Source organism: Lepisma saccharinum, chromosome 3 (genome assembly GCF_977018435.1).
Source record: "Lepisma saccharinum chromosome 3, izLepSacc3.1, whole genome shotgun sequence".
Lineage (NCBI taxonomy): Eukaryota > Metazoa > Arthropoda > Insecta > Zygentoma > Lepismatidae > Lepisma > Lepisma saccharinum.
The window spans coordinates 66632388-66657944 of record NC_139231.1 but is presented as its reverse complement, the minus strand read 5'-3'; the positions used below and the strand labels follow the sequence as shown (position 1 = coordinate 66657944).

General features: G+C 38.8%; 1 protein-coding gene across 1 annotated transcript in view; it reads right to left on the bottom strand.

Moving 5' to 3' along the window:
• The window catches only part of LOC145985829 (cytoplasmic dynein 2 light intermediate chain 1), a 36444-nt gene extending 10893 nt beyond the window's left edge, over nucleotides 1–25551 (bottom strand). The window contains exons 1-4 of the mRNA XM_083119921.1: nucleotides 25393–25551; nucleotides 18438–18549; nucleotides 8766–8867; nucleotides 5624–5884 (exon numbers count right to left, since the gene is read on the bottom strand). Coding sequence (XP_082976047.1) covers nucleotides 5624–5884; nucleotides 8766–8867; nucleotides 18438–18549; nucleotides 25393–25403 — 486 coding nt within the window. The 5' untranslated portion in view covers nucleotides 25404–25551. The remainder of the gene's footprint in view (nucleotides 1–5623; nucleotides 5885–8765; nucleotides 8868–18437; nucleotides 18550–25392) is intronic.
• Nucleotides 25552–25557: the final 6 nt, after the last annotated feature.

The window sequence follows — 25557 nt, the reverse complement described above, 5'->3', positions numbered from 1 at the left end:
TTGCCTGTAGTATTATACGGGTGTGAAACTTGGTCCCTTACATTAAAAGAGGAACATAAATTGAGAGTATTTGAAAATAAGATTCTTATGAAAATCTTTGGACCTAAAAGGGATGAGGAGACAGGTGAGTGGAGAAGGTTACATAATTTAGAACTACATAATTTGTATTCATGTCCAGATATTATTAGAATAATTAAATCAAGAAGACTTAGGTGGGCAGGCCATGTGGCACGAATGGGAGAGGAAAGAGGGGTTTACAGGATTCTTGTTGGGAAGCCAGATGGTAAGAGACCTGTAGGAAGGCCAAGACGAAGATGGAGGGACAACGTTGAGATGGACCTAAGGGAAATCGGTAGGGATGGAAAAGAGTATATAGATCTTGCTCAAGATAGGGACAGATGGAAGGCCTGTGTTGCTGCAGCCATGAACCTTCGGGTTTAAGAAGGTTAGAGAGTTAGTTAGTTAGTTAGTTAGTTCTGTAAAAAACTGAATTTCGTATTTTAATATTCTGAAGTAATTCTTGTCTATTTTAAAGATAAACTCTGATAAATTAAAACTAAACTCCGTGGTGTAACAGCCCTTGAAGAGCCAGGGCCTGCCAGATTGGCTTTTCATTGGGTGACGCGTGGTCAGCGTATTGGATCGAATCACCACTGTTTTCTGGCTTTCGTGACCGGAGCTCTACTTATTTTTTTCAAGTAGCTTCCGAATTGTCCTCATGATGGGCCAACGCCAAAATTATGGGGGCTTGCACCAGGCATCACACCTGGGACATTTTGCACCAAAGGCGAGAGTGCTAATTACTTGGCTACTCAGGAGCCCAACCTCTGATAAATTGATACATATAATTGGTTAGTGTTAATCAATATTTTGAACAACTTATAATTGTTACAATTTTTAAGCATCAGTATCAATGGGAATCAGTAAATAACATTGTGTTTCTAGTAAATGACCATATACATTAGCAATGGGGCACATTAACTAGTACTTTATCAGTATTGGCCAATATAGGCATACCAGTGTCTGACTGCCCCACGCAAGTCCTGGGTTCGATTCCCATGGTGGGTGACCTAAGGTCATGATTTGTCTGGCCTTGTCCCTGCATAAAGCTGCTCTGGGTCTCACCCAGCTTCAAATCAATGAGTACCTGGGGCCAACACACTGTGGGGTAAAGGCAGATAGAGCATAGTGCTGATCACATCACCTCCAAAATGGCCGAGATCAAGAATGTGTGGGCACCTACTCCCACATCACCTAAAATGTGCCTTCATGGCATGGTGCTATGTGCACAGGGAACTTTACCTTACCTTACAGTGTACTGGAAAAATTACCAATAATCTTACCTATCCAATAAAAAGAACTTTAACTTAGTGCAAATTCCTCCCAATCTCTTACTATTTTTATGCATACTAGTATTCATAATTCCCTCCAAGGTTTCCAGACTCAATACAGGCATGGTAGAAAGAAATTGACTGTTAAAAGTGGAAACTCGCCAAGCTTTTGTAGAACATTACAGTTGCTTAAGAAGTCCTCCTTCGCAGACGTGGTAGACATCATCCTGCAATCTAGTTCCTGTCATACGTTTTGTACATTTTTAGTAAGTAAACCATCTACTCCTAGAGAACACGATATTTGAAGATGATATTTGCGTGTGGTACACTTTCAACATTTAGGGAAATGGAGAAAAATTCCATATTCCTTGCACTGCCATGTAATCTACCTTTTTTCTTCTTGTAAACACAAGGCACTTCATCACTGGGTTTTACTTCTTAGAAGCTGGGATTCAAATGGGTTTCATATGTTGTACTTGCGGAAGGCTTTCCTCTGCCATTGGAAAGCCTTCTGCAAGTAATCAGAGAATCAAAATTCGACCTCTAAAAGGATGTACCAAAATACTGGCTTGAAGTTAAGCAATATGTACTGTTTCTTCACAAACATGTCTGCGGAAAGAAAGACAAAAAAAAGAATTGTGCAATGCAAAGCACAATGTACAAGCCAGGGAAGGTACAGTGAGTATCATCTGTTGGCAATGTTAAGAACAGAGGCAAGAATAGCAACCTCTAGCATGCAATGTTAATTAGACATTATCCATTGTCTAGCACTTTAAACATAGGAGAATCAGGATGCCCTCTACAGAAAAGAATAGATGAACAAAAGCACAGGGTTCCCACATGAACTGTAAATGCATTTTCCCTGAGGATTCCAAGAGTTTTCCAGAATCCTCAAAAATCATCCAAAGTACTCAATAACTAACTAGCTTATTCAGGGTGGCCACTCTAGGACCATGATAAAATTTTAGTACAATTCCCGGTTTCCAAGGTGTACTTTCCAAAAATTCAAGGATACAAACATATTTTTTCTCCATCTTAACCTTACATTTACTACTTCTCACCACACACACACACACAAATATATTAACAATGTAAAGGATCTGTGTGATTCCAATGTATTCAAAAATTCTAGTTTAATTCAATTAAATGGTATATATATTTAAAATATTTCATTTAAGGTGTGATTTCACTTACTCAGACTCAAAATATATCTACAAGCACAAGTCAAATATTACGGGATATACAAATCTACAAAAAATTGTTAATTGTGTAAGAATTACCATCTCAAATTTACCTAATCAACTTCTAGATATTCATCCATCTGTCAGGTTCTGCAAAGGACACTAAAAAAGTAAAATAATTGAGAGAATTCTGTGTTATTTTGCACGCAGACATATTTTCCTTCCTTGATAAAAATAAAAACTAAACTGTGGAAAAATTGCATCAAGGCATTTATAAATATGTATCAATTCAATTAATTAATTTAGATCAATAAAATACTAATAAAAGTTGCAATTTTTCACGTCTACGGAGAAACATTCACGCAGAAATCACGCATAATTCCCAGAGCAAATAATTCATGCATAAGTTCCAGAATTCAAGGAATTCCCAGTGAGTAACCACCCTGTTATTACTATTTTAAATTTATTTTACAATGGCCTATTTCATTTCCCCTTCGTAGCCATACCATCCTAGCCTTCTTTATTATTATTATTATTATTAGGGATGAGACAGATTAATCAGTACTCAAGGAAGTACATTTGCAATTTATATTATATCAGTAGGATATTGGTTACACTGGTCAACAAATTCCAACTTTTTGTTTTCTTTAGAAATAAAATAAGCCATTTCTTAATGATTTTGATGTGCTGAGTTCGAAAATGACAATTAAAATTCTGGTACTTTGGTTTCCGAAGCATTTTGGCTGTAGACTAGTGTTAACAGTAAATTTTCTATCAGTAGTTTATTGATATCAGCAAAACGTTCATACCAGTTCATTCCAAATTATTACTATTACTTTCTGATACCAATATTGCAACTAATCCAAGAATAAAATGACATCTCTGTGTTAGGTACAATTAAGGACTAATTGTGAGAGTTGAACACTTTTTCAAAATATATTAGAGTGACTAAAATAAAATTTCACTTTTGACACACAGAAGTTTGCAAATGGACACAATATCAATTATTCTGTAATGCAAAATAAACATATATCACAAGTAGATTCACAGTAGCTTCTGTATTGTAAGTTACTGAAGTTGTTGTTATTGCTATTTATTAGTTGTAATTATTATCATCACAGGCAGGGGAATTTTTTGGTCCTTCAGATGTACTTCAGTGTGGCTTATTGGTTTTCCCTGAGATTTCCAGGTTTTCCAGGTGTGTGGGAACCCTGAAGCAGCACACACACACAAAGGCGAAACAGATAGGTCAAAAATAGCTCCACATGCATTGAGTGAATCACATAGAATTCAGTTAAGCAATGTAACAGTACTACACAAAGAACCAAATTGGAAACTAAGGAAAAGCAAAAGAAGCTGCCTTCATAACAATCGCCCAAAACCCTTCAAATCATCCCACTGTATAATTCAAGCAAATAGGACCGCTTATCTTCAAAAATAGTAGCATAAATGGAGCAAAAATTAGTGCAGAATTCTGAGGGGCACCGTGGAGTAGTTGGTTTGAACACCAAATCTGTAGTAAAATCACAGGTCTGTCTTAGGTTAGGTTAGGATTGAATTTCACCACCCGCAAAATAAATTTCACCTGAAGACGAGAGAAGAGGTGCTCTTGCGAAACGTAATGTTAGAATAACTAAGTTTAAAGCACAATAGGTAACAGATAATAGACAATAGATAATGTCCAATTAACATTGCATGCTAATGTAGAACTATTTTCACAGTATGCTTGCCTTTCGATCAAGTATACCTATTGAGGACATTGTATCAGATTGACTTATATTGGGAGGATCAGAATAAGACTAGTTCATAATTACTTGTTTCATTCTCAGAAATTTATGACAATTTTACAATACACACAGTGTATTTTCCAGACTAGTACGAGAAAACAGGAAACACAAACGCAATGATACTCTTGGGTGTTGTGCTTCAATACACTGAACGCAATGCTCATACAGTTTGTCAAAACACTTCTGGAAGTTTTCAACGGGAAGGGTTGAGATACTCGGTCGAAGCTCATTGAATGTCGACAACAGCAATTGTCCCTTTCAGCCACAATTTCAGTTTCTGGAAAAGGAAGTAGTCAGGAGGAGACAGATTAGAAGAATAGGTGGATGATCAAGCAGAACAATCCCCTTGGAGGCTAAAAACTGATGGACAACCACAGACTGGTGACTTGGTGCACTGTCAATCAAAAGGAACTGTCGTCGGTATTGTGCATGTACCCATCAAATTCTTGTCCACAGACACTTCAAAACCTGAAGGTAGAACTCCCCTGTGACCGAATGTCCATTGGGAACAAATTTTCTACAAATGATACCCACGGAGTCCAAGAACATGATGAGCATCGTCTTGATATCTACGGGACTTCCACGGGCGAACTTTCTTGGGTTCTGGGGACCCTTGGCTCTCCCACACCGAAGTCTGGCACTTTGTCAACGGCTCGTATTGGGAACACCACATTTCGTAACCTGTCACAATAGTTTTCGGGAAATTGGAATCCCTGTCCCCAGCCCTAATCAGGTATTGGCAATGCTGAACCCTTTGGTTTTTATTTCCGACATGGTGACCTAGAGTGGTTTCTCTTCTGTTACTGTAACTTTTAAGAGGGCCCTTCCCTAACATTCAAATTTACCAGCAAGAGAGAGAAAACATAAGGTAAATTGGAGAATAGGTGTTTTAAAAATTATGCAATATGTAAATGCACTACGACATCAGTCTGGAAATTATGGGACACACTGTGAAGGCCGACACGTGATAGCTCAGTCGTTAGGGCATCTGACTACCATGCGAAGACCCAGGTTTGATCCCGGCGGGGGAGAACCGAGATTTTTTCTACTTGTTCAAGTGGCTCCGGTGCTCACCCAGCATCATATAAAGTGGGAACCTGGAGGAAACTCTGGGGGGTAAAGGCGGTCAGGGGCATGCTGCTGATGACATCACCCCCACCTTCGGCCGTGATCAAGAAAGTGTGGGGCTCTAACCCCACACCCCCTATAGGGCTTCATGGCATGGTGCATTGCACAGGGGAGCACTTTACCATTTACTGTGAAGGTTGATTTAAAAAAATGAAGTTACAATTACAACAGAGGAAGAAATTTATAATGAACTTACTGGATGATCTTCTCCAATTCTGTTAACAGCTTCTTGCTGTAAGATCTTGTCCATTCCCTTTTTGGTGGCTGCTTGCTGAACGGCTGTGCTCAGTGACTGGAGCAGGGTTTCCAGAGTGAACCACAGCTGCTGGGGACATGACAAGTCAAGCATAAGGAACACGGTGAGATGCTGCAACTGGGCAGCAGCCAATGGAGCAGATAGCAGTGGCGTGAACAAGGTTCCACCACCAAGTTCCCAAATGTGGCAGATATCCTTCACCTGTAAATATAGATACAAAACTTCTAAGATACATCATAACTAATTTTGAGAAGTTTATGACCTAAAGGTTATTAGGTCATCAAAATTACTAGTTAAATGTTTATGTGTTGTTAATTAAGCTGATGGCATGCATTGTAGACATGGGTTGCGGCTACAAGTTCGAGTCTCCTGGGGGAAGTGTACCAACTTTCCTCCTGAAATTTTGGCCTGTGTTTGAGATCCATGGCCGCCCACCATAGTGAGGAGATTGGAGAGATAGGAATGAGTAGCTCAACATGGTCATGGAAACCTACAACACTGCTGACTACATGTCACCTTGTAACTGGCTGGATCATCCCACCAGAGGTGGGTGGGAGTGAGGCTGGCAGTCAGTAGGTAGGCACTGGCCCTCATGGACTGTTATACCATGGGTGAAAAAAATTAATCTTATGCTTTGAAAATGTCTTTAGTTAAATTAAGTTACACACTGAATTCATTCTCTGCACTGGCTTCACCACACCCGTTATGGCCTATTTTATATTTTAAAATTAAATGTTACATTGTGCTAGAAATTCTTTTAAGTTAATTCACTTCCCCATTTAAACAAATTGGAGTGAGGTACAATCACGTCGTACCTATGATAAGCCACAAGGGAACTACTATCCATGACAAAAATATTGAGCCCTCTGTTTGCGCGCTTGTAAAATTGTACTCTGTGGGTGAAAAAAAGTCAAATATACCTCATTGGAAAGCTTCAAGGGTCAATTTTTTAATAAGCATAATTTAAAAATTATTCTTCATTGCACTTTCGTACTATAATGAAAAATTCACTAAAAAGTGTATTTTTTCTCCCAGTTTGCAAGAACGGGGAACTTAACATCATACAGTTCCTAATCCACAACTGATATAATATTGAGATTTTTTGTACGTGAAGACTGATTGTTTTTGCATCTCTGTGGAAGAAGTCAAATACAGATCTTCACTATATGCTTCAAAATTTGAAATTTTAGGCAAACGTGCAATCTTGAAATGCGTAATTGCAAATTCAATTAAATTGTAAGAAGCCGTTTATATGACACATTTGATCCAAATCCAGAAGTTTAACATGTGTATCTCAAGTATGACCACAGATATACATTATTATTGACCACTCCTAATATGGTAAACGCGCAGATGACGTATGGCGAGATGCGGCCAATCTCAGACTCCGCGGGCTGCAGGTGACTTGCACAGTGTTGCCGCTTTGCTGCAGTTACACGGTCTACGCTGCGGGAATACTGGAAGCACGTTCCGTTGGTCCGATCCAAAACATTGTGGCAGTGTAAAATAATGAATAAACAATTTATCATATTATGAAAGAAAGACATTTTCTTTGTATACTTTAGTTATTGTTATATTTTCTAGCTTTTATCCAATCTTTATATGAACGTCATTTTCTCCGTATCATTTTATGTCGTCCATTTAAAAAGAATAAGTGCAACGATGAACTTGATTTGATGAAGGCAATGAAATATGTTACCAAATATTGGAACCTATGACTGCTGGCTTCGCAGTCTCCTCTGTATAAAAAAATAACGTGCCTGCGATGTACAGCAACAGCAACTTCATAACAAAGAAAAACAGGAAAGAAAAAGTGCATGTAAGGGATCTTATGTATGTGTGCGAGTTCAGGCTATAATTCATGGTAGGAACACAAGAGTGATAAAAGAAAATCTGCATTCGTCAATTATAGCATCTGAACAATGCTTCTCTGTGCACAATTTGCTTTGTAACCAAAACTTTTGGCTTACTTTCCGTGCCAAAGCTGCTGGCTGAACGCACAGTTTAAAGGGCTGCCGGCAGCGTGTGGCAACAAAGTGCAATTCATCATAACAACAAGACGAAAAACATGCGAGCCGGTTGCCAAGAGGAAGAATTCTGTCTGTCATTTTCAATTCGCAAAATATGAAAAGATAAGCCATAAAAATTTGATTTCTATTCCATGCTTATTTTTTAATATGCTTTGCATCGCCATTGGGCTGACCATTACCGAGATTGCAACACTGTTATTAAACATTAATATTGGCTGTTCCACAAATGATAGCAACATTATATATGGCCGAGATATTTACACATAAACAAGCTTCAATGACAAGAAATTTCATATTTTTACGACTGGTTTTCAAGAAGCTACACACGATTGAATTTGACTTACATAAAACACACACGAAATAACTATACTTTTACGAACATTTTTGTTTGAATAGAGAACAGACAGAGCTAAAATCAATTTGTCTTGCTTTTATCTAAAAGTAGACATTTTTAGCTTTCCAATGAGGTATATTTGACTTTTTTCCTCCCACGGAGTACAATTTTACAAGCACGTAAACAGAGGGCTCAATATTTTTGTCACGGATAGTAATCAGAATCAGATATATCCACACTTCATTTGTTCTAAACTTTGTTGCACAGAACTGACTAATGAGGTTAATACTATCATAATAAATTAGTATTTAGTAGAATTTCACTATATTTCTTGAATTTATTGACACAAAAGTCTAAATTGTAATGTGCACATTCAGAAATATGACATACGACACCTATTTCAGATTATCCTCAATATATTGTATCAAATATGCACTGTACATAAAAAAAAAAATCATCATGTATTACATGTTCATTGAATCACACATGGAATCACTTGTGTATGCTATGAACTATTGATTGTGGTTGCGGATCTAAAAAAAGTGGCAGAAAAGTGAAGTAAAAATAAACCAAATCAATCAATCAACTATAAACTATTGATTAAAGTGACGTAAAAAAAAGGTTTTTGTGTATTTTTAAAATTTACTAAAATTCTTCCCAGATAAATTGGATTTTCAGATCAAAGGAATTTTAGTGCACAAGAGAAAGACTAACTTACCAAACTTTTTCCAGATCTCCTTCCAAAAGTGTATTCTAGAGCAAGGGTTTGTTTCACTGGCTGATTGTTGTCAAGGAACCTATGTATTAAGGAGGTTTTACCCTAAAAAAATAAGACATGAATACAGATGAAGGACAATAATGAACATAAATTTTAAAAATTTAATAAATAATTATGATTTTTAAACAATAGCTAGTTCAATGATACTAATTCATTTTAACTTATTTGGAAAGTTATTTTCAATTATTGACTATACGGCGTACGCTTTTAGAAGGAACATGAGTTCAACCAATATGCTGCCAGCGCTCTTGCGCTGTTGTCAAACTAACTGCTAGCGGAAGGGGAACACAGAGAATTCGTTGTCCAATATTCAACTTTTATATACAGGGTGTCCGGCTTAAAAGTATTCATTCATTCATTCATTGTTTTCTGCCTAATTGGCAGGTTTTTCACTGCAATCTCCAGCTTTCCCTGTTCTCTGCCTTACGCTTCGTAATAGCATACGACCCAGTTAATTTAATATCATCCATAAGCTGATATCTCTTTCTTCCACGGACTTTTCTTCCTTCAACCATTCCCTCCAAGGCATCTCTTAGCAGGCAGTTTCTTCTTAGACAGTGTCCTAACCAGTTTCTTTTCCTCTTCTTGATGGTCTCCAGTATAGATCTTTTTTCACCAACTCTTTTCAGTACGGCTTCGTTTCTTACCTTGTCCGTCCATTTTACACGCTCCATTTTTCGCCATGTCCACATTTCAAAAGCTTCGAGTCGTTTCTCTTCATTTCTTCTCAACGTCCAGGTTTCTGCACCATATAGTGCTACACTCCACACAAAACATTTCACTAATCTCTTCCTTAGACCTATGTCCATGGGTCCACAAAAAACATTTTTTCTTCTATTGAAAGCTTCTTTTGCTATTGCGATTCTCATTTTCACTTCTTGGTTGCAGCTCATGTCACTGCTTATAGTGCATCCGAGGTACTTGAAGCTATCCACTTGCTGGATTCTTTCACTGTTTGCTCTCACATTAATATTCCTTGGTTTCCGTCCTATAACCATTGCCTTTGTCTTCTTTACATTAATCTTCATCCCATACTGCTCACAGCTGCTGTTTAACTCTTCTAACATACTATTTATGGTTATTTCATCCTCAGCGAATAATGCCATGTCATCAGCAAATCTTATGCAGTTTATTCTTCTTCCTCCTAATTTGACACCTCCTGTGCCCTGGAAACAAGTTTTCACTATATCTTCTAAATAAATATTAAACAAAGTAGGCGATAGGCAGCATCCTTGTCGTACTCCTCTTCCAATTTCACAGCCTTCTGTCATTTCGTCTCCTGTTCTCACTTTAACTCGTTGATTCATGTATAAGTTGCTTAGAAGTCTTCTAAAAGTATAATAAAAGTAAAAATTAATAACTTGAGAAGTATTTGACATATTTATTGGCGGTTTGCTTCTACAAGTATGATAACTCAAAATGTTTTTTTACATACCTAATACACCTCGATATGTGCACCATTAGTGGCGCGACAGACATCTAATCTGTATTCCACTTCTCTTCAAGTGTTTTGCAGCATTGCAGGCGTAACATTAGCGATAGCTGCATGAATGTGATGGTGTAGATCTGGTAGATCACGAATTGGTGTCTGGTACACTTGATTCTTGATAAACACCCACAGAAAAAAATCAAGTGCGTAATGTCTGGGCTTCTAGGGGGCCAAGCAATCCATGAACTACCTCTCCCAATCCAGCGATCTGGGAACTCATGATCCAAGAAATCCCTCACAATGTTCGCAAAATGGCATGGTGCGCCAACTTGTTGAAAGATCACTTCACGAGGAAGTTGTGGCACAACATACAGCTCCAACATGTCGATGTACGTTCTTGATTAACTGTAGGCTCCGCGAAGAAGAATGGGCCTATAACCCTGTCCTTTAACAATCCACACCACACAGTCACTTTCGGAGAGTCACGTTCCCACTCCATCACTACGTGGGGGTGTTCACTTCCCCATATGCGGCAATTGTGCATGTTTACCTGCAAGGTCATCATCATCATCGCTCATTTCTGTTTTCTGGCATGTTTCCCAGGAGATTTTAATAGGGGGTCACCGATTTCTGTGGTAGATACCTTACCCTGTTTTATATTACGCAACACAGTAAAAACAAATACACCACACGCTTTAGCCGTAAGTTCTAGACTCTGAGAAAACACTGTTTCAGCATGCACTTCTTTCGACGCCAATTCATTGAAGTAAGAAAATACTTTAACTGTCTTGTGAAAACGTAATATTTTACCCTCGGTGCCTGTACTACTGGTACTACGTTTCGAGAGCAACGTTATTAATTTCATTTGATTTGTTTTACTTTGCTTTTCTGTCACTTTTGGCTAATTGCGAAAATGGGAATGAGTGATCATATAATGAAATTGATGAATGGACATTCATAAACATCCATGTCCAGGCCGGGATTTGAACCCGGGGCCCCTGGCATCGTATCGCGATATGCTCCCCACTGCACCATAGGGGCCGGCACGACATTATTTAATAACACTCACGGAGCACAAACTATTGCACAACTATCAAACATAATGGCTGTATTACACAGTGTGCTATGATGCCAGGGTTCTCGGGTTCGAATCCCAGCCCAGGCATAGGTGTTTGTAAGTTTCCCTTCATCAATTTCATCATATCACCACCCATCCTCATCTTCGCGATTAGCCAAAAGGTGCAGAAAAGCGAAGTAAAATAAATCAAATCAATCAATCAATAAGGGCTGTATTGAATCCACTCACAACTTTTCTTCGTGGCGTACGATTATAATTGTCTTACACCGCCCTTGTTACGAAAATGCTGAACTCAAACTGGCTCGCAATGTTTGTGAAAGCCAACAACAATGAAGGGTCATTGTGTATATTGAGCCGAATTTGACACCCATAGCTTTACCAAGACACAACTCAGCGGGGTCAACTCAGTGGCAACGAAAAAAAACAACAGACGGAACATGGAAGGAAAACGAAAGGGTCATTGTGTGTAGACACGTGTTGTTTCCCGTGTTTCTTCGAGAAGCAATAACTCCGGCTGTAGGCGACGGAAATTCATGGGACTTGGACGGCCATGTTCGAAATGTCGTGCCCCATCTTATGATTAACCTTAAAGTGGCGAGTTTTATGCAAACTTCTTGCGCGCAAGAAAAAATGCAGAACAAGGCGTTTAACTTGCGTGCCACAGTCTCCTAACTGTACAACGTTACACTCCTGCCATTGGCTGGTCGCCAAGGACACGCTATCAGTAGCTCCGCTCCATATATCGCTTCTAAAAACGTGCGTCGTATAGCTTTTAGTTACTTCACTGAGTTACAGTTACTTATTTGAAAAATGTACCTCAGTTCTGTATCTTCAAATGTAACTAAGTTATTTTTATAATTTTATTGTTGTAGCAACCTAGGATGCAGATGATAGTAGTCCATGATAATTATGGCTATAGTTTTATATGTGTGCAGGATGGAACAATTTTTTCTCTGATGACCACTAAATTATGGTGGCAGGAATGTTCATGATTTCCAGCAATGTTTCATTATGTAAATCATAATTAAACCAATAAACATTGTACCATCATAATGTTATATGGTAGGTTACAGGCACGTATCCAGGAATTCCTTTCGGGGGGGGCTCAACACCAATTTTTTAAGGGGTATAGTAAGATAGTAAGAACCTCACACTTGTATGTTTAAGACCAGTGGTGGCAATTGGGTTCAAAAACGGGGGGGGGGGGGGGGGGCGGAATGTGGTGCAAGGAAAGTTCATTTTCTCTTGGTAGACAAGGCTTAACATTAACAGGGCATAATATTGAGGCAAAAAAATGGGGAGCAACTATCCCTTAAATCGTCGCCACTGTAAGGCTGTCATTTTAATCAGAACGTGAAATCGGAACATTTTTTACCACTCGACTCCTCTGTTTCCATGCATTAACATTGTGTGCCGGAACCATCTCAGTATGTGTGTTTGTCCATTTCTTCTTATCAGGCATAAAAACATCTATGGTGTATTTGAGTGTTTTTTACGAAGCTGTTACACATGCATGGGATGGGCAATCCACTCGACAACGCGAGATTCAAATTGTGGGCTGCCAACTGACGCAGACACCTCTCGAATATTTCTCTCTGATTCGAGCCTGAACACCACTAACGTGTCTTGTCCTCCAATGTTTGCAGCTCTTATAAAAGCCGAAACCTACCAAATTGTTCAGATTCAAGCCTTAGCATTCACAAGTGTTCAAAAATGACTGTCACAGCTTCCGCTGTCTTGTCATATATCCGCACGAAACAAAGGAAGTCTTCTCGAATACAGGTGGATCACGAAACAATAAATGCACAATGAAATCTTTTGTTCCCAACACATCTAATGTTTCGTCTCCCAGTATGATCAAATGCTTATTCATTTATCTCCAGTGACGTGCCCAAGGGAGGGTTGGTGAGGTCATAACCCCATTTGATCCAGTATTCCTTTTCTTTAAAAAAAGAAGAACGTCAAAGACAGGAAAAAATTGGCAAAATTCAGGACTGACCACCAAAAATAGTATGCGTAACCCCTCTCCCTTCCGAAAATCCTGGGCACGCCACTCTTTATCTCGGACACATTTTTTAAAATCAACTCACCAGAAGTTTTTATCATTCCGTATTGGAGATTGAAGTAAGATGCGTTCTTCCTGCAGTTTTGGATATGATCCTTTGCGGTGCTGTCTGCCTGCCTTCACACCTAACCTTAACAAGGCCCTAATTTTCCATCCTTGCGACTTCGATTTTCAAGACTTAGGAAGGTTTCAGACCAAAGGGACACGCGATACATGTCGATTGGAATGGGCCAATCAACAGCAACGTTTCACACCGTAGCGACACAAAAGGCCTCACAAACCTAATTTCGAATTGTGAAATCCTCAGGCGACACGGTGTGAAATCTCCCGTATTAAGCCACTGTCATTGTCACCTCGAAATAGTAGCTCTTGTTGACCACAGAAGAAGAAAAAATTCTCCTCAACCGGTGGGAATGCTCCTCAGTTTTATTCTCTCTCCTATATTTTCTGTGCTTGTTCACTATACAGGCAACACCTTACGATTTGATATACACAGGACATGTACTATGTAGACATTTTAACGAAAAATCGGTTGAAGTCAAGGATGGCTAGGTGGCTCAGTTGGTAGAGCCCTGATTCGGGTCCTGGTAGAGCCTGCAATTTCCACCTAAAATGTCTACATATGCAACATCTTCTTGCTTTCTCTTCTTGACATTCATAAAATATTCGGCTGTCTCTTTATGGTAGTTAAGTGTTTGAATGTGTTTCGAACCCAGTAGGCTTAAACAAAAGTATTTTTTTATACCATGAAATTCTCGGACTGCATGTACGAAATTTAGTTCTGGCAAAACTAAATCATCACTCAAAACTTTGATTTTCAGTTGATCTATCCAGCTTATTTCTGTTTTAATAAACCACTCCAATATCCGGTACTGCTGAAATATTCACTTCAGAGAGAGAGAGAGGGGGGGGGGCTTGATCTCTTCAGCCCTCGACCCGAACTAGCATTACACTGAGGTCCCGGAAGTTCTGCAGTCGTCAATGTCTTCATTTTCCGAATCACTATATCTTATAAAGCAACCAGAGGACGCTGACTGATCACTAATCGAAAAATTGAATCCGCGTATTTATATCCTCGTTATATTCTAGAGCGTTCCACAGATAAAACGATTCGTTAATATCGCCAGTAGTTGACTCCTTCTCTCATTCAAGAACGTACCCTCTCCCGCCTTCCAGAGATTTGATATTACAACGAATCGCCCTACGTGTGGCGCTACCTTTGTTGTGCAGCTTCCAAATGCTGACAAGTCTGTCTCTACATAGTGTTCAAGTGCGCTGCGACAACACCGAAAGCGCAAGAAAAGTTTACGTGCAATATTATGAACAACATGGTTATAGAACATTCTCCGTCTTGCCTCGATACTCGATAATTTTCTATCTCCTTAAATCATCGTCACATTATTATAAGCCAAAAACCTAATTTTATCTAGTAAAAAATAAAAAAAATTCTGGGGGTGGCTCGAGCCACCTCAACCCCACCTTGGATACGTGCTATTAACAATAACAGGGTTATATAACATTCTCCATCTTGTCTCGATAATTATTTCTCCCAAATTATCATCACATTATTCAAGAAACCAAAATCCTAATTTTATCTAGTGTAAACAGAAAAATTTCCTGAAGGGGGGCTCGAGCCTCCTGATTCCCACCTTGGATGCGTGCTATTAACAATAATAGGGTTATAGAACAGTCTCCGTCTTGTCTCGATAATTATTTCTCTCAGATTTATAAATCACGTTATTCAAGACGCCAAAAATCTAATTTTATCTAGTGTAAATTGAAAAATTTCCTGAGGGGGGGCTCGAGCCACCTCATGCCCACCTTCGATACGTGCTATTAACAATAACATGGGGTATAAAATATTCTCTGTCTTGCCTCGATAAATTTCTCTTCTTAAATTATTTTCACATTATTCAAGAAGCCAAAAACCTAATTTTATCTAACTTAAATTGAAAAATTTCCTGGGGAGAGGGTCGAGCCCCCTGTGCCCCATCTTGGATACGTGCTATTATCAATAACAGGGTTACGGAACATTCTCCGTCTTGCCTCGATAATTATTTCTCTCCTTAAATTATTGTCATATTATTTTATTTCACACCACAAGAAACCAAAAACCTCATTTTATCTAGTGTAAACCTAAAACTTTCGGGGGGGGCTCAAGCCCCCTAAGCCCCCCCTCTGGATACGTGCCTGGTAGGTTACAAAATATTATCTCGAATTAAGGATGAACCCATGAGAGGTTATAAAAATAAAAGTATTGTATAAATAGGCATCTTTTCATGAGTTCAAATTATGAAAGAGTAAGTGTTAGAATTGATGTAGCATTTCTGCAACATCCAACATGGTCTCCTAAGGCTCCATGGCAGCTCTACCTGAAGTCCTGAGCTGTGAACAGGAAAGAAATGTGTAAAAACTGTAGCAGTGCAAAATTCTCCACTTAAAGAAAGCAACTACTAACATTTCACACGAGTGTCGAATTTAAGTAAACATGAAACATGATAACAATTCTCACTTTGCATTGTTCATGAGAATGCCAAACCACCACCTTTGCCTACTTCACTCTAGCTGGAAATAGTTTTGTGCCTCTCAGCAGATGGCACTATAGCTCTTTTCAGTTGTTACGGCGTGCACTCTAGAAGCTGGCAGGGGAAGTGGAGAGCGGGGAAACGACCTATCCAGCGCAACGAGACAGGCCGGTTAGAGAGAGAGACTGCAGCGTTGCCAGAGTAGCTGACAAAGGCGAGTTGAAATCGAAAGAACCATGAAATACAGACGTCCCATTGTTCGCGTATGGTCTGAGAATGCGTATTATCCCCATCTTGTGGTCAGTAGAATACCGATAAGTGTATGATATCAAGTGTATACGTTGTAGGAATTCTTTCCAACTGTACCGAATGTTAGCTAGCATTGTACATTACAATCACTGCGTCTTTGATGTTCCTTTCGTCAAGCGTATCTAAAAACTGCAAAAACCACTGAAAACTAATTTACATTCCTGTAGAAAACCAGTGTGACTGGAACCTACGTGACAAACAATAATGCGCCCACCTTTATCCATGGGCACTTTTAAACCCCCGTACCCTCTTTATTTTGCCAGATTTTCGTTGGAGCGTAATTCTGATGTATGTACGTTTCATCTAAATGAAATACCTATATAGGGCAAAGGTTCCTTATTTTTAGAAGATGCATTTTTCGCAAAAACGTTACTCTGGCTGTAACTATATCGGCTCTCTCCATCAGAAATCGTCTACCGTCATTGCTCTTTTTGTACTTGAACCCCATATACTTCAGTATCCTCCACAACGACGAAACTCCCCACTGAAAGCTTATTTGTGTATGCAAATCAACGAAAACTTGTTCAGTGTTCGATATTCACCCTTTACATAATATCCAAGGATAATTCTTATTATTATATCTTTATCGCAACCGTCGATTGCCTTTGTGATACTGTTCCTTTTGATTCGTTTGCGCGGTGATTCAAATGACGTGGAACCCGACGCCTCAAGACTGTCTTTGCCTTCCCTAACAACACGCTGCACAGTTCGCGTACTCACTCCACAAGCTTCCAACACTCTCTGTTGCACTTTGTGCACACTTACCAAGGGACTACTGTTTTCTGCTTCCTTTTGAAAATATCCATGAACCCTACTGATTATTTTCCTGCCTTGGCTACAAACTACCTCTTTCCTGTTCGCCATCATACGATACTTACTGCGTTAATAAGCACAAAGCTCCCTATGGAATAACGAGAGTACAAATAAACGTCATCACATGCCACATACACGTTTATCGAAGAAACAATGCAGTGAGGCAATAAACGACGCGACAACCATTACTCCCACGTATGTTATTCCTACATTCCGCTCATAACAAACAGGAATCAACACTGGGGCAAAACACCATCAGCAACGCTGTGAATTGGCAACACAGCAACGTGCAGAACGAAGTTAGCGCTGCAGCTTCCTCCCGCAACTGCGTAACTCTCAGCTCCACCGCTAGGTGGTCTGTTCTCTGGTTGGTCAGCGGCATGTTCCCCACTCCCCACTTCCCCTGCCAGCTTCTAGAGCGCACGACGTAAGAACTGAAAAGAGCTATAGTGCAAGTATGTACAGTCATGGACACTGCCAGCTTGTAATGAATACATTGACTTTCAATGGAATCGTTACAAGCCGGCAGTGTCCGTGACTGTACAATGTGCTTGGATATGTGGGATAAACAAGAAATGAATGCAAGGTGCCTACAATTTTGTAAAAATAAAATTCCCTTACTTTTTCAAGTTTTCCAGGCCAAGTCATTAAGGCAATTTATGTATTTACACAAATGTGTAAGAAGGCCACTACATTTTAGCTAAACACCAAACTTATAATCCCAGTGCATCAAGTTAAAAGCAATAACAAGAAGGAAAACTGGACAGAAAATGACTGTTGGATAGGGACATTGGGGGTGAGCTTTACAGAATACTTGCCACATATTGGCCAATGGTAAAAAAATAATTCTCATAAAAATCACAACAACTACAGCATAAATAATACATCATAATAGTACACTTTAGTAATATACGTATTAATTCTAATATCGATCAAACACAACCCAAAAATTGAAGCAAGAAAGTGGTAAATACCAATAGTCACTTACTGTAGTAGATTTCTACTTGAAAATAGCTCCTACGATATTTAATATGCAATTTCTAATGTAACCATGGGTAATACTGAGAGTATCAAGCTGGAGAGTACTTTTCCCACTTTCAAGCTTGTCATTTTTTCTTCTTTTAGTGCACTACCACGAAAATGTTGATTTTTCCAGAAACATAGTAAGTTTCCCTGACTTTTTCAGGTTTTCCAGACTGGTAGACACCCTGTACAGTCTCTGTAAAGCATTGCAGTAAGTGGGACAAGCTGCTGTTTTCTTTTTCCAGATGCTGTACAAATTCATTCTACTGAACTGCAGTTATGAACGAACAATTCACATGTAAGTTTTTGTAGCTGTCTAATTTCTATAACTATACTAATATTCTTAGTAAAAATATAAGCAGACACATACCACCCCCTTGCTTCCAAGTAAAATAATGGTCCTTTCCTTTTGGTTGGTGGAACCCAGCGACTTTCTGTCTTCATTGTTTATTTTGATGGCAGTATCCCACAAACTTCCATCCCTGAAACAATCCAATAGAAAGGTTCCATAATATGGTAACTGCTGTTGTGATTAGTTGTAAATTCTATAGTATGCCATATAATTATCCAATGAGGGAGCATAACCACGAATACGAGCATGTGATGAGATTAGCAGGGGTGGAAACTAGTCAAAGGGTCCAAATTAGTTCTTTTCAGGGCACACCGTTTTATTGAACACCACGCTAAAATTTTTATGAAGACAAGACAATGTTTTCACTCTGCAGTAAAAAGTTAATGAACTGTAAACAAATATGACGAAGTGATGAATGAGATGGGACCAGTGAGAGAACATTTTCACAAGAGACATTAGAATCATGTTGACTGCCATAACTAGGTGTGTGCGGTACATAACATTTTTGGTTGGGACGTGATTTGGGAAGCAAATATGGTACTTTAGTATTATACGGATTACCTCATTTGTCTACGTTAAATTTTAGGTTAGGTTAGGTTAAACAAAAAAAGCATTGAATTGAACGCCTGACCTTTAGCAAAAGCTGGGGGTTTGCGTGGTACGGTAAATGACTCATGTTTGCGAGGGGAATATAATTTAACATAGACAAATGAGGTAGTCCGTATAATACTAAGGTACCAGAAATATTAATAATCCTGACGTTCGGAGACCAAGTCGGGAAATTTTTGAAATTTTCTCAAATGGTGAAAGTGTCGAATTGTACACACTATTTCCCCTTCAAGCAGTGGCATCTCGTGGCCTCAAATTTGGCCGGGGCTTATTTTTTAAAGAATTTAAAATATAATGACAATTCACATGAATTACAAAAAATAGGTATTTTTTTCTTCTAGACTACAAAACCTCAAATTTGGCTGGGGCTTATTTTTTAAAGAATTTAAAATGTAATGACAAATTACATGAATTACAAAAAAAACGGGTATTTATCTTCTTCTAAACTACAAAACTGGACTTATTTTTTTAAAGAATTTAAAATATAATGACAATTCACATGATTACAAAAGAAACAGGTATTGTTGTGAAACATACCTTTCTACGAACGTTGACTCCTGTTCTTCTGCTCAGCAAATTTTGTTATTACTTTTTCATTGAAGCCCTCTATGTTTGAAATGTATTCTTTCTCTATTGTAAGCAAGTGCCAAGGCATTTGGTCTGTCTTGTCCCATTGCATTTCTTAAGCAGGTTTTAATACGCTTCAATGTGCTGAAACATCGTTCAGATTCAGCTGTTGCCACTGGAGTTATTAAAATTATGTTTGTCATTTTTACTGTTTCTGAAAAAGTACCCTCTAAATAATTTTAAATAAAAAATGAATGCAATCTACTGATAGAGTTTAAGTTTTTCAACTCTTCACTACAATAAAGAACACGAAGTTCCCTCTTTAGTTTTCCCTCTTCTATGAAGGGATAATAAATCTGGGAAGATGCCTCTGTTTAAAGATTGTTCTCTTTCATTATGTCCTTGTAGAGCAAGTTCATGTCGAACACAGAATTTTAAGCAATCTATAATTCTATTTAATATAAGCTTATTTTTCCGGACAAATTCATTGTGTCTTGTAATTGACAGCCTATGTCCTTCATCAATTTGTGTTCGAACATCAACCCTGCCAAACTCACTCAAACATAGCGAATGAAAACCACCAAAACACTACAGAACAACACGCGAGATCGAACGCGACGAGAAGGAACTAGCTCCGAATCAGCACTCAAATCCACAGGACTCTCCCCTTCTCTCTCTGCTAGCATGTGACCTTCACTGTAGCGTAGGTGGGTGTAGGCCACGCCTTCCTTTGCGACGTGCCCCGGGAAACGATAATTGACATCAATGCCGTTAGGAGCGCTGTCGTATCCATTGCAACAGACGATGAATTTACGTGGGTAAAAATCGCCTTTTAAAAGACTGTGTGATAGTTATGCGTTATGGTGATTGATAATTACGTCAATACGTTCGTTTTTCTTTAGGGGCTAAGCCCCGGAAGCCCCAAGGGACGAGACGCCACTGCCTTCAAGTGATTGTTTATGCACTTCTGGAATAAAAACTGATAATTTAAAGAAATTTCAGACACTTGTGGCGCAGAAAATATCCAGATTTATCAACTTTTAAATAAGATCCTTTGGAATTTCTTGGCTGTTTAGAATAAGAAAAGTCAGGAAATAATTTTCTGAAGTCGTGATCTGACCTTGATAATTCACAACCACCATTTTCGAATTATTACTTTTTTTAAGTACCCTTCCGCACATAAAAACATAAATAAGAAGTATCATGATGAACAGTAGATTAAGTGGTATCTGTTTGATATCTGTGCATTGTGAAAAAGTACAAAAAGATAAAGAACTCTTCATCAACAAAGTGATAGATGTTTATGGAAAGAAAGCAAGGCAAATCTAGTTTCTACGTAAATAGTAGACTTGAGCCTAATAATAAAATTTCTATGACTCAAGGTCAAGATATGAAAACTTACTTTGGTCCCCTCCCCCTCCAAATCCTACAGGCACCCTTAAAAATATCAATGAATGACTTCCAATCCTAAAGGACTGTTTGGTTGGAGTGCAGTGCATGTCACCATATTATTTAAGTTATATACACAGTATTTATTTATTTAGTTTTCAAACATAAGCATTTACGACAAAACAGTTTTATGTTAAAAATGTGTACATTTTATCGTCCAGTTTTGCCTACAGCAAAGTATGAAAAATGTCTTGTTTTGTTGTTTTAAAAATCTGGTCACCTTATATGAGCCCTAAGTCTGACCCACCTAACCTAACAAAGAGAGCATTTAGGGATGTTTTATTAATGCTAAGAGTACCCTAGGGGTCCTAAACCTCACCCGTCTAACAAACAATGAAAGCATTTAATGACATACATCTTTGCGACCAACGTGCATGAAGTAGATAAGAGCAGCAGGCTGTCTACAGGACAACAGTAAACGAATGGTAGGGTTACCAGACATCCATTTTTCCCCGGACATGTACTACATTTTAGCTTTTTGTTCGGCGTCCAGGAGGAATTTCAAAAATAGCAATAAATGTCCTACGTTCTGAGTGTCACATAATATTAATTAGGAAAATACGTGTTTCAGTTAAATAAGAAGAAAAAAGGCGAGTTACAAGTCCATGGACTCAACAGTTAAATTTATTTTGGTTTAGTCATTCCCCAAAAAGATACTAGCTATAATGGAAGCAATTAATAAACAAAAGATTTGGGGCCACATTCCGACAATGTCACTGATCAGTGCCAGAGCAGAATTTCTTGCCTTGGAAAACACACTGATGGAGCAAGATGTTTCCCATTCAGTAAAAGTCATATGCGGGAAATGGATTTCTTCAAATTTACAGGAGAAAGTACTTACTTAAGTTTCTCTGTAATTTCGGAAGTTCGTGGAAGTGTTTTCTCGCATTTTACAAACTATTTTCCTGCTAAAACATGTATTTTCCTATAATAATGTCCGTCCGATGCACGAAAGCTGTTGCTTGCATTTCCATCCATGTACTTGAACCGGATGTTGCGAGCATCTGATGACGCAATCCCCGGTAAGTGTTTCCAAACACACAGTTTTTTTCACTATATTGCCCAACCTAACCTTACCATAATGGTGCGTGGGGCTATCGTGAATGGTTTTTGGGGCTATTCGTGGATGGTTATATGATCCAGAATGGTTTTTGGGGCTATTCGTGGATGGTCATACTATCCCAAATGGTTTTTGGGGCTATGCGTGAATGATTTTCGGGGCTATGCGGGAATTTTTCTGTTAAGAAGGTTGAAACACTGCTTTGCCGTTTGAAACACAATGCTAGTCAAGATTTGTCCGCCATTTTGCGTGTTCAGGAAGCGAGAAAAGAACGAACAATAATTACTCGATAGGTCGACAATAGATACTAATTTCGTTGAAAAAAGCTAAATCCATTGTTAAACAATCTTTCGCAATGCAGAATAGGTAAGTGCAAATGTAAAAAAGTAGAGAATAAACGAGTTAGAGAGATTTCCCGCATATGACAGTTTTACCTTCCATTCTTATTCAATATTTTGATTGTAAAGCAGGGGGTATAGAGAACAAAGTTAGTAAATAGAAACGGTAAAAATTTACTATCCTTCGGACACCTCTAATTTTTTCGTTTCGTCAATTTTTGACATTCGTACTTACATATCTGCTTCGCGGAACATTCCTGAAGGTGTATCAACGTTGTTTTGATTAAATTAATTGCAATTTTTCACATTACCAGTACGTCTTTCTGATAGGCCTTTTCGCTTGCCTGAGACGAACTAACCTAACCACGTGCCAATGGTTCGTGTGGCTAGCGCCAATGGTTCGCAATTATTTCCAATTTCTAGATCCTGATACTAACACGACACCAAATTTTAACTACGTTTCCTAACCTAACAGAACTAACCTAACCACGTGCCAATGGTTCGTGGGGCTAGCGCCAATGGTTCGCAATTATTTCCAATTTCTAGATCCTGATACTAACACAACACCAAATTTTAACTGTTTCCTAACCTAACAGAACTAACCTATCCACACGCCAATGGTTCGTGGGGCTAGCTATTCTCCGTCGGAGAATTAATTTTCAACGAACAACATGAATTTCAGCTATGAAACATTCCCACATCACACAAAACACCTTCCCGATGTTCGACAATGCTACAGGAACTTATTACGGTAAGTAGTTTCTTCTGTAAAAATAAATAAATGTGTCCGAAGGATAGTAAACAAGTACCAAAAAAATGTCTATGTACAGCCATGACAAAGAGTAGTACACAAATGGTCCATCACTATTTTCATGTTTTTTTTATTCCACATACTGTGTTGTTCAAAGGACTGGAATTTGGTTAATTCGAAGCAGATATTGGCCTCACCTAATTGATGTTATTATTTCAATTCTTTATCATGACAGGGAGGAAACGAACGGGATGAATACGGTGATTGACAATTGGCCTACTGTTTCTTTTGATGTTGGACAAAAAATTCCACAATGTGGAATTAGACAATCGGAACTTGGGACCAATTTTTTTTCTTTTCTTAGAAAGCTTGTATTTATGACGACATCAGAATTACACACTTGGAACTTGGGCACTTCCTTTCTTCCACATTCATTTCTAGCATTATTAATGCATTTTTTCATCCTCCAAGATAACGTGTAAAAATTGTTACACAATCCGAATGCTGACCGAAATAGTATACATGAGGTGGATAATGTTAGATACCACTGTTGTGTAGCGAATGTATAAATGACGGCTAGACTCTACTTTACGTCCTTATTGCCTTTTGGTGTGCTTTGCTTGTGCGTTCTGCGTGGTGATTGCTTCTTTGAGTTTGCGGTGCATGTGTCATATATATCGTTGGAAAGCTTATTTTATCAGGAATTCAACAACGTAAATCCCAAAGCGAGGAAATATTTCCTGGAGGAGTAAATCGAGAAAAACCGATGTTGTCCGGATATGCGTAATTGAACGTACTGAGGAATTTTTTCGATGATGAAGCACATATTTAGGGGTGAAATGAGTGCTAATGGAACCTAACCTAACCTCGTAGGCATACCTCATCCCTGTGAATGGCTAGTGGGGCTATCGTGAACAGAAAGTGTAAAAAGAAAAAGGCACTTACCCGGCTGCGGTAAGAGTCTAGTTTACGTCCTTTTCATAAGGAATACGTGTCATACATCGTTGGAAAGGTTATTGTATAAGGAATTCAACAAACTAAATCCCAAGGCGAGGAAAAATTTCCTGTAGGAGAAAATCGAGAAAAACCGATGTTGTCCGGATGTGCGTGATTGAACGTACTGAGGACATTTTACGATGATGAAGCACATATTTAGGGGTGAAATGAGTGCTAATGGAACCTAACATAACAGGCCTAACCTAACCTTGTAGGCATACCTCGTTCCCGTGAATGGTTAGTGACGGAAAGTGTAAAAAGAAAAACTTACTTACCCTACGGATGCCGAAGCGCCGGCTGTCTGCTAGCACGTTTTGTAAACGGGCAAGAAGGAGTGCGCAAGAAGGACGTAAACTAGACTCTAGCCCCGGCTGCCCCACCACGAACGCAAAGAAGCAATCACCATGCAGATAAGAATGTAAAGTAGAGTCTAGCCTGTGTATGATCACAGATCACAATGGCGTACGTCTGGTTGGATGATTTCTGGAACAGGAAGCGCTTGAAAAGTACTTTTGGGACTAGATAATTTAGTGCATCGTTCAAAACCATGCTTGCAGACAGCCGGCATCTTTCGGGTAAGTACCTTTTTCTTTTTACACTTTCTGTTCACGATAGCCCAACGAACCATTCACGGGGACGAGGTATGCCTACGAGGTTAGGATAGGTTCCATTAGCGCTCATTTCACTCCTAAATATGTGCTTCATCATTGTAACCATTCACGGGGACGAGGTATGCCTACGAGGTTAGATTAGGCCTGTTAGGTTAGGTTCCATTAGCACCCATTTCACCCCTAAATATGCGCTTCATCATCGTAAAATTTCCTCAGTACCTTCAATTATGCATATCCGGACAACATGTTTTTATCGATTTCCTCCTCCGGGTAATTTTTCCTCGCCTTGGGATTTATGTTGTTGAATTCCTTATACAATAACCTTTCCAACGATATATGACACATATTCCTTAGGAAAAGGACGTAAAGTAGAGCCTTACCTAAACGACCGGGGGTTCAGGGTTCGGTTCCCGGTGGAGGAACATAGTGATTCGGATTCCTTTATAAAACTGTAGGTCCAGTCCCGATTAGCCTTACTGTGCATAAAGTGGACTTAAAACACCAACTCAATCAATCAATCATAAACGACCGGCGAAATACGCAAGTGTCATATGTAGCAATTTTCACCAATTAAATAGAAAATCAATTTTACCCTGTAGGCATTTTTGACAACTGCTCCAATTCCCGTTAAACAGAATCCATCGATGCATTCACAAATATTATCTCGACACCTTACAGCAGAAACAGAAGAAAGGAAATAATTATTTTTAACCAAAGAACGTCAAGGAGGACACGGACGTCAACAGCAACTTAAGGC